The sequence below is a fragment of the Myxocyprinus asiaticus genome, chromosome 30, assembly GCF_019703515.2.
Source record: "Myxocyprinus asiaticus isolate MX2 ecotype Aquarium Trade chromosome 30, UBuf_Myxa_2, whole genome shotgun sequence".
NCBI lineage: Eukaryota > Metazoa > Chordata > Actinopteri > Cypriniformes > Catostomidae > Myxocyprinus > Myxocyprinus asiaticus.
The window spans coordinates 42,567,162-42,577,616 of record NC_059373.1 but is presented as its reverse complement, the minus strand read 5'-3'; the positions used below and the strand labels follow the sequence as shown (position 1 = coordinate 42,577,616).

General features: G+C 38.0%; 1 protein-coding gene across 2 annotated transcripts in view; it reads right to left on the bottom strand.

Annotated features, from left to right (window-relative positions):
* Positions 1-6: 6 nt before the first annotated feature.
* ints8 (integrator complex subunit 8) overlaps positions 7-10,455 on the bottom strand; it is a 37,685-nt gene continuing 27,236 nt past the window's right edge. For both annotated transcript variants that reach the window (XM_051663158.1, XM_051663159.1), the window contains exons 20-28: positions 8,021-8,080; positions 7,841-7,902; positions 7,301-7,419; positions 6,986-7,089; positions 6,846-6,896; positions 6,684-6,757; positions 6,542-6,606; positions 3,565-3,608; positions 7-197 (exon numbers count right to left, since the gene is read on the bottom strand). In XM_051663158.1, the coding sequence (XP_051519118.1) occupies positions 81-197; positions 3,565-3,608; positions 6,542-6,606; positions 6,684-6,757; positions 6,846-6,896; positions 6,986-7,089; positions 7,301-7,419; positions 7,841-7,902; positions 8,021-8,080 (696 nt within the window). In that variant the 3' untranslated portion in view covers positions 7-80. The remainder of the gene's footprint in view (positions 198-3,564; positions 3,609-6,541; positions 6,607-6,683; positions 6,758-6,845; positions 6,897-6,985; positions 7,090-7,300; positions 7,420-7,840; positions 7,903-8,020; positions 8,081-10,455) is intronic.

The window sequence follows — 10,455 nt, the reverse complement described above, 5'->3', positions numbered from 1 at the left end:
TAAGAATTAGGTTAGGCGTATTTATTTTAATTGTTTTTTCCAATAAAAAATGTATATGAAACGAAGCTCTTGGAGTGAATTTAAAAGTAGAGTTTGGCCATGGCCTGCAGGAATCTCTTCTTCCTCTTCTGTGCTGCGAGCTGCAGGACGTCCTCTGGGTTACTGGAGTTCAGCTCCGTCTGTCCAATCGCCTTGATCTGTTCAAACACATTTCACATCATCAATATAGTGAACACTGACTGAGCTGCTTCAGTTTACTTTGTGACAGTCAATTGAAAATCAAGCAATTCTGTACAAATAGTCATAAAAGTGCATTTAAAAACCAGTGGACATACAGTTGAAGTCAGAAGTTTGCATACACTTAGATTGAAGTCACTAAAACTAATTTAACCACTCCACAGATATTAGCAAACTATAGTTTTGGTAAGTCGTTTAGGACATCTACTTTGTGCATGACATGAGTAATTTTTCCAGCAATGGTTTACAGACAGATTATTTCAAATTTTATTGACTACCACAATTCCAGTGGGTCAGAAGTTTACATACACTAAGTTAACTCTGCCTTTAAGCAGCTTGGAACATTCCAGAAAATTATGTCAATCCGTTAGACAATTAGCGTCTGATACGAGCTGCACCTATGGATGTATTTTAAAGCCTACCTTTAAACTCAGTGCCTTTTTGCTTGACATGGGAAAATCAAAAGAAATCAGCCAAGACCTCAGGAAGAAAACACTGGACCTCTACAAGTCTGATTCATCCTTGGGAGCAATTTCTAAACTCCTGAAGGTACCACGTTCATCTGTACAAACAATAGTACGCAAGTATAAACACCATGGGATCACACAGCCATCATACCGCTCAGGAAGGAGACGCATTCTGTATCCTAGAGATGAATGTAGTTTGGTGAGAAAAGCGCAAATCAATCCCAGAACAACAGCAAAGGACCTTGTGAAGATGCTGGAGGAAACGGGAAGACAAGGATCTACAGTTGTGCTCAAAAGTTTGCATACCCTGGCAGAAATTGTGAAATTTTGGAATTGATTTTGAAAATATGACTGATCATGCAAAAAAAACAAAAAAAAAAAAACAAAACTGTCTTTTATTTAAGGATAGTGATCGTATGAAGCCATTTATTATCACATAGTTGTTTGGCTCCTTTTTAAATCATAATGATAACAGAAATCACCCAAATGGCCCTGATCAAAAGTTTACATACCCTTGAATATTTGGCCTCGTTACAGACACACAAGGTGACACACACAGGTTTAAATGGCAATTAAAGGTTAATTTCCCACACCTGTGGATGCACTGAGAAGGCTAGATACTGAGCCATGAGAAGCAAAAAAGAACTGTCAAAAGACCTGCATAACAAGGTAATGGAACTTTATAAAGATGGAAAAGGATATAAAAAGATATCCAAAGCCTTGAAAATGCCAGTCAGTACTGTTCAATCACTTATTAAGAAGTGGAAAATTCGGGGATCTCTTGATACCAAGCCAAGGTCAGGTAGACCAAGAAAGATTTCAGCCACAACTGCCAGAAGAATTGTTCAGGATACAAAGAAAAACCCACAGGTAACCTCAGGAGAAATACAGGCTGCTCTGGAAAAAGACGGTGTGGTTGTTTCAAGGAGCACAATACGACGATACTTGAACAAAAATGAGCTGCATGGTTGAGTTGCCAGAAAGAAGCTTTTACTGTGCCAATGCCACAAAAAAGCCTGGTTACAATATGCCCGGCAACACCTTGACACGCCTCACAGCTTCTGGCACACTGTAATTTGGAGTGACGAGACCAAAATAGAGCTTTATGGTCACAACCATAAGCGCTATGTTTGGAGAGGGGTCAACAAGGCCTATAGTGAAAAGAATACCATCCCCACTGTGAAGCATGGTAGTGGCTCACTGATGTTTTGGGGGTGTGTGAGCTCTAAAGGCACGGGGAATTTTGTGAAAATTGATGGCAAGACAAATGCAGCATGTTATCAGAAAATACTGGCAGACAATTTGCATTCTTCTGCACGAAAGCTGCGCATGTGACGCTCTTGGACTTTCCAACACAACAATGACCCTAAGCACAAGGCCAAGTTGACCCTCCAGTGGTTACAGCAGAAAAAGGTGAAGGTTCTGGAGTGGCCATCAGTCTCCTGACCTTAATATCATCGAGCCACTCTGGGGAGATGTCAAACATGCGGTTCATGCAAGACAACCAAAGATTTTGCATGACCTGGAGGCATTTTGCCAAGACGAATGGGCAGCTATACCACCTGCAAGAATTTGGGGCCTCATAGACAACTATTACAAAAGACTGCACACTGTCATTGATGCTAAAGGGGGCAATACACAGTATTAAGAACTAAGGGTATGAAGACTTCTTTGTCGCCATGTTTTGTTTTATGATTGTGATTGTTATAACCTACAGTTGAATATGAATCCCATAAGAAATAAAAGAAATGTGTTTTGCCTGCTCACTCATGTTTTCTTTAACAATGGTACATATATTACCAATTCTCCAAGGGAATGCAAACTTTTGAGCACAACTGTATATCCACAGTAAAATGAGTCCTATAGCGATATAACCTGAAAGGCTGCTCAGCAAGGAAGAAGCCACTGCTCCAAAACTGCCATAAAAAAGCCAGACTACAGTTTCCAAGTGCACATGGGGACAAAGATCTTACTTTTTGGAGAAATGTCCTCTGGTCTGATTAAACAAAATTCTTTTTTGGCCATAATGACAATCGTTAAGTTTGGAGGAAAAATGGTGAGGCTTGCAAGCCAAAGAACACCATCCCAACCGTGAAGCATGGGGGTGGCAGCATCATGTTGTGGGGGTGCTTTGCTGCAGGAGGGACTGGTGCACTTCACAAAATAGATGGCATCATGAGGAAGGAAAATTATGTGGCTATATTGAAGCAACATCTCAAGACATCAGCCAGGAAGTTAAAGCTCGGTCATAAATGGGTCTTCCAAATGGACAATGACCCCAAGAACACCTCCAAAGTTGTGGCAAAATGGCTTAAGGACAACAAAGTCAAGGTATTGGAGTGGCCATCACAAAGCCCTGACCTCAATCCTATAGAAAATTTGTGGGCAGAACTGAAAAAGCATGTGCAAGTAAGGAGGCCTACAAACCTGACTAAAATTCCAGCAACTTATTGTGAGAAGCTTTTGAAAGGCTACCCAAAACATTTGACCCAAGTTAAACAATTTAAAGGCAATACTACCAAATACTAACAAAGTGTATGTAAACTTCTTACCCAGTGGGAATGTGATGAAAATAAAGCTGAAATAAATCATTCTCTCTACTATTATTCTGACATTTCACATTCTTAAAATAAAGTAGTGATTCTAACTGAACTAAGACAGGGAATGTTTTCTATGATTAAATGTCAGGAATTGTGAAAAATTGAGTTTAAATGTATTTGGCTAAGGTGTATGTAAACTTCTGACTTCAACTGTAAGTGTTTTCTGGCAAATCTACAAAAAAACAATATTCTATAAGCACAGTGGTGTGATGTAACTGACTCTTGAATCATCATGGACGCCAAAAGAAATCAAGTCTCACCGCAACTTGTCTTTTGTCGCTCTCTCCTCGTTTGTGGTGAATGTCTGAATTCAAAGGCTACGGTTAAGGTGCTGTAAGCAATTTTTTCATGTAAAAGTATGCAAAACATGTTTCTACTCCCTTAAAGATATGAATGAAATAAGTGTCTTGAGAGATCTCACTGGTCTCTGTGACAGCTGTAGACTTTGTAAACAGCAAACAAAAATGTGTCTGCGGACACTGACACTTTTGACCTGTCAATCATTTTGCTCGTTCTCATAGTGTTGTATTTGAAGAGGATCATTAAAACTATGATTCGTAATGTTTGTTAGTTGAGGGCACTATTGTGCCACTGTTGAATTTGACAGCCACAGGAACAAACAATGCTGCTCTTTTTTTTTTCTCAAGAATGTATAGCTGCAGGCTGGAGACCTCCAAATGGGGGCGGGGTTACTCCAAAAGGGGGCATCACTTCCAATTATGGTTAAGGTTAGGGAAAGGGTTAGGTAAGGGGCTCCCTATATAGTCAATGGTAGTTTGGAGCGACCGCCCCTTTTTGGAGCAATGCCTGCAGTTATCCACCTTTTTTCTGAACGCGGAAGTGTTCCACGATTTGACTGTTTTCAATTTCCGGTCTCCAATGTTTTCACTCGCATCGGTGTATATTCTTAGTGGGTAATGTATTGTTTAAAGTGTTACATTTCATCAAAACCTGCCGATACTTCACAGAGTCAAGATGACGTTTTTTTTTTATAGACAGTGCCTCACCTGAGTGTGTAGATGTCATGAAGAAATGGTCAGAGATAAGTTACGTTGATATAATTAATTATTCTGAGCTGTTACGACAGCCAACAATGTAACAAGTTGAGCCTGAAATTCAGTTCAATTTGGCGGTTTTCACTTGGCCTCTTGAGACCGGAAATACAAAATAGGCAATTAGAATCATCATGGCGCCGCCCTGTGGTTGCTCAGGAAAACTGTGGATACCCTTCTCGGTCTTTTTGGTCTCAAAATAGACCTTTCACAGACTGTGATGACGCGTTTCCGCCTTATTTAGCAGCGGAAACCTCGCAAACTTTTTTATATTATAAATTTTTTAGATATTGAGTGTAAATTTAATACATTATGCTTATTGTTTATTACCCTGGAATTAGTTTAAAAAAAATGAATTACCACAGCTGTGAGGGTTTACCCTGCAAACGTTTACTTCCGCATTCCAAAACCCGGAGTGTGAAAAAGGTCTATTATTTTTGGAAGGCGGGGTTTTGGAATGAGGGGGCGTGGCTAATTCAACGGCTCAGTCACGTGAACGCTTCAGAACGCTAAAAAAAGTTAAAAAGTTAACAGCATACAGAAGATCTGACATCTTTAAAAACATCTGTTCCCTTTGCACGTTTGTTCATTAAATATGTTGGCTAATTTAATTATGCTTTGAGCTACTAATGGGTCTGTTCCAAAACATACTGAGCTGCCTTTCTGTGTCCTATGACAGCATCCTAACTGAAATAAATGAGAGATCAGGAACAGATCAGATAGCACTCATCATATGCAGCATGTTACACTTGAATACTGTAAGCCCTTTAACATTGTTCACTAGTGAAAATGTCATTTCAACTTATATCGGTTACTGCAATTTCACTAGCAGAATTTCACAGTGATCTGTCATTCATTCCAGTTCAAAACAACTGCAGATTTCTATAATTAATTTACTAATAGTTAACTTTTCAATTTCACATATTAGGAATGTACTACATACTTGTAAAAACAAAATTTTGTAACACTTGTAGCCCAACAATTAGAGTGATCCCTCCCTCAGTGAAGTTTTCCCTGAATCTCCACACATTATATTCTGTTAAAATTAGATGTTGCATGTTATAATGCATTATACTCTAAGGCATAACTATATGTAAATACTGTATTATAATTGTGGTTACAAATATTTATGAGAAGTTATAACATATTATAAAGTGTCTTATGATACATTACTAACGCATTATAATGACTTTACAATGCATTACAAATATGGGCTTCATAGAAAGTGTTACCCAATATATTTCATGTCAATAATAATAATAAAAATGCTCATTTTTGATATCTGGAATTTGGATTTCACAAGTGGCAATGTTAATTTCAGATATCTGTAATGTGATTATCTCTGGTAAGGAAGTCTTTTAATATATCTTTAATTACTCTTCAATTTATTAATATCTGAAATCCATTTCTAGATATCACAAATGCCAGATCTAACTGAAATATATTTACAGATATCAAAAATGAGCTTTTTCACTAGTTGTAATTCAATTGTTGATATCACTAATGGGTATTTGTACTAGTAACAATGTAATTAATGACATAACATAAATATATACTAGTAAGATTGGCTGATGTGTATTTGGAATTTCAACCAGTAAGACATTAATTTGAGATATCTGTGATTGTGTTATGAACACGAGAGAATGACAGATCATTGTTAAATTCTACTAGTGAAAATGTAGTAACAGATATCAATAATCATTTTTCACTAGAAAAAATACAATTTTGATATCAAGAATGTGTATTTCTGCAAGTAATAACATGAGTTTTGATAAAGAATTAACATTTTTACTAGTGCAAACCTAATTAATGGTAACAAAAAATGAGCATTTTCACTAGTAGTTCAAGAATGAACATTTTAACTAGTGAAGAATTCATATCCTGCATGTGAATAAATGTCCAAATGGCTTGAAATACCTGATTTCAATAAAGGTAATGTGAGAGGAATGACGCGATACTCTAATAAACATAAATATACACATCACACACACATTTAGGGCAAAATAGGGAGTTTTCTATTATTTTAAACCATTTTATCAATACTTTTAATTGTAGAGTGGATTGTAAGTATACTGTATTTATAATACAAATTTGACTCGCTTCACATCTTGGATTTATTTGTCCACCAAGTTCGTCACAGTGCAGTCTACACTATATAGAGTCCTGATCTTTTTTTAAAGGATACATGTCAGATATTCCAGAATGGTCACGTCCCAGATGTAGTCGTAGAAGGAGTCCATGGAGTCATGACTGATAAAACATAAAGATACTTTAATACTGAAGCGTTCAGTAAAGCAAGCGTTAATGCAGCATGTTTGTGAGTTCACCTGTTCTGCTCTTGTAGAGCTTTAAATGCGGTCATGTAGTCGACTTCTCGCAGAAACTGACAAAGAACAGCCACCTTCAGTGAAAACACAATCACATCTTGAGATTATCCAGTACACTACACTGAGATGACACTCATGAGGGTGCAATGACATCATCATTACCTGAGTGTGACAGTTCAACAGCGAGCAACACTTGATCATTCTCTTCAGCACCTGCACACACGTGCACAACACACCTCACATTAGGGGGCTTTTTAATTACAAAAAAAGAAACCAATGTTCTTGTATTTGTTGGTAAGCACCTGGTCGGTGTAGACGTCAGGTGGAACAGGTTTAGTGAAGTAATCTGAACACACGGTTCCTGCCTGCAGGTAATAATGCATCGCTGCAGAGTACTGGTTAGTCACTGCAAAAATAAAGGGCAAAAACGACATTTTAAACATGCACAACAAGATGAATCTCTATGAATATCTTCATGCTGTCACTATCATATCAGCTATAAATATTTTGTTGTTTATTGCTGTGAACAGGCTTGTAATGCTGCTTCTGTACAGTATGAGTGTACTGAAGGTGTACTGGATGTGTTCATGTAAGTGCTACACGTGTCTTCTCCTTACCGAAGTAAATGTCGGCCTGCGTGCAGAGCCACGACTGATTGTTTGGGTTCAGACTGAGAGCATAATTCACCAACTCCTTTAATGTGAGCACCACAGCTTCAACATCCACTGACTGTAAACTGCAGGAAAATCAACATTTCATCATCTAATCCAACCTTATATACCACATAATAAATACTGAAATGGTTTATATTTATTTCACTCTGTTTAGATGATCATAGTTTTAAACATGTAATAATTTGTATATTTATAAAGGATTTTCATAGGTTAATACTGAATATTTGGCAAAAGACTAAAACAGTCCAATCTAGACATAAAAAGACATTTAAAAAATGCCAAAAGTAATTGATGAAGATCTGGTACAAAAGTTTCCAATTCAATTTTAATGAGACCGTCATGTAACAGAAAGAAGCGGTTGAACTCTGTACGTTTTAATAATAATCAACTCCTGGGACATCAAACTGATCAAAGTTGAAGAAACAACCATATACAGATATAAACATATACAAGATATGATTTGATGGATGTGTTGTGACATACTTGGCTAGAGATGAGGGCCATATTGACAGATGCTCCGCTGTCACTTCATTCACTATATCATCCTGAAAAAACATCATACACATGTGTACACAAACAAAATGAACCATCATTTAAGAAGCAGCTGTAAATTTCAGATCAAGCTATTATTTATAACGTTGTATATGGTGTGTTAGCACATACCCGTACGATACTGTGCAGCCTCACAAACAAAGAGATGAGTGTCGTCAGAACCAGCGGCTCCTAAACCACATAATTTAACATACAGTCATTGTGGATTTACACTCATTTACCTACATTTACATCCACTCTTAATGTTTTTTAAAGCAATAATTTAAGACAGGTCATGCTACATTGTGATGACATTCATGGCTGTATGGAGCAATCAGCATCCAGGACCACATCTATCTGACTTACATATAGCTCAGGAAAAAATTAAGAGATCATTGCAAAATTATCAGTTTCTCTGGATTTAGGTGTATGTGTGAGTAAAATTATTATTATTTTTTTTTTAATCCTATAAAGTACTGACAACATTTCTCCCAAATTCCAAATAAAAATATTGTAATTTAGCACATTTATTTGCAGAAAATGACAACTGGTCAAAATAACAAAAAAGATGCAGTGTTTTCAGACCTCGAATAATGCAAAGAAAACAAGTTCATATTCATTGGAGGATCGGTGATGATCTGGGGGTGCTTCAGCAAGGCTGGAATCGGGCAGATTCGTCTTTGTGAAGGACGCATGAAAGCCACGTACAAGGTTATCCTGGAAGAAAACTTGCTTCCTTCTGCTCTGACGATGTTCCCCAACTCTGAAGATTGTTTTTTCCAGCAGGACAGTGCTCCATGCCACACAGCCAGGTCAATCAAGGTGTGGATGGAGGACCACCGGATTAAGACCCTGTCATGGCCAGCCCAATCTCCAGACCTGAACCCCATTGAAAACCTCTGGAATGTGATCAAGAGGAAGACGGATGGCCACAAGCCATCAAACAAAGCCGAGCTGCTTGAATTTTTGCACCAGGAGTGGCATAAAGTCACCCAACAGCAATGTGAAAGACTGGTGGAGAGCATGCCAAGATGCATTGAAGTTATTCCACCAAATATTGATTTCTGAAAAATGAATATGAACTTGTTTTCTTTGCATTATTCGAGGTCTGAAAACATCTTTGTTATTTTGACCAGTTGTCATTTTCTTCAAATAAATGCTCTAAATGACAATATATTTATTATTTGGAATTTGGGAGAAATGTTGTCAGTACTTTATAGAATAAAACAAAAATGTTCATTTTACTCAAACACACACCTAAATCCAGAGAAACTGATAATTTTGCAATGATCTCTTAATTTTTTTCCAGAGCTGTATTATATTATATATATTATTGATACATCATAAAACTAAAATTTAATTAAAAAAAAAACGTTTTTGAAATTGATGACTTGGACCAAATAATAAAGAAAAGCAGCCAATAAGTGCCCAACATAGATGGGAACTCCTTCAATACTGTTTAAAAAGCATCCCAGGGTGATACCTCAAGAAGTTGGTTGAGAAAATGTCAAGAGTACATGTCTGCAAATTCTAGGCAAAGGGTGACTACTTTGAAGATGCTAAAATATATCACAGTTTTGATTTATTTTGGATTTTGTTTAGTCACAACATAATTCCCATAGTTCCATTTATGTTATTCCATAGTTTTGATGACTTTACTATTCTAAAATGTGAAAAAAAAACAACATAATAAAGAATGAATAAGTGTTTCAAAATACCTATATATACACACACTGTATACCAATATACACTGATGAGCCACACCATTAAAACCACTGACAGGTGAAGTGAATAACATTAATTATATCATTACAGTGACACCTGTCGAGGGGTGGGATATATTAGGCAGCAAGTGAACAGTCAGTTCATGAATTTCATGTGTTGGAAGCAGGAAAAAATGGGCAAGCGTTAGGATCTGAGCGACTTTGTCAAGGGCCAAATTGTGATGGCTAGATGACTGGGTCAGGGCATCTCCAAAATGGCAGGTCTTGTGGGGTGTCCCCGGTATGCAGTGGTTAGTACCTACCAAAAGTGGTCCAAGGAAAGAAAACCTGTGAACCGGTGACAGTGTCATGGCCAAGGCTCAATGAGGCTCGTGGGGAGCGAAGGCTAGCCCGTCTGGTCCGATCCCACAGAAGAGCTGCTGTAGTACAAATTAATGAAAAACTTAATGCTGGTTATGATAGAAAGGTGTCAGAACACATAGTGTATCACAGCTTGCTGCGTATGGGGCTTCATAGCTGCAGACCGGACCGGTCAGAGTGCCCGTGCTGACCACATCCACTGCCAACACCTACTATGGGCACGTGAGCATCGGAACTGGACCATGGAGCAATGGAAGAAGGTGGCCTGGTCTGATGAATCACGTTTTCTTTTAGATCATGTGGACGGCCGGTTGTGTGTGCGTCGTTTACCTGGGGAAGAGATGGCAGCAGGATGCACTATGGGAAGAAGGCAGGTCGGTGGAGCACAATGTTCTGCTGGGAAACCTTGGGTCCTGGCATTCATGTGGATGTTACTTTAACACGTAACACCTACCTAAAGATTGTCGCAGACCACGTACACCC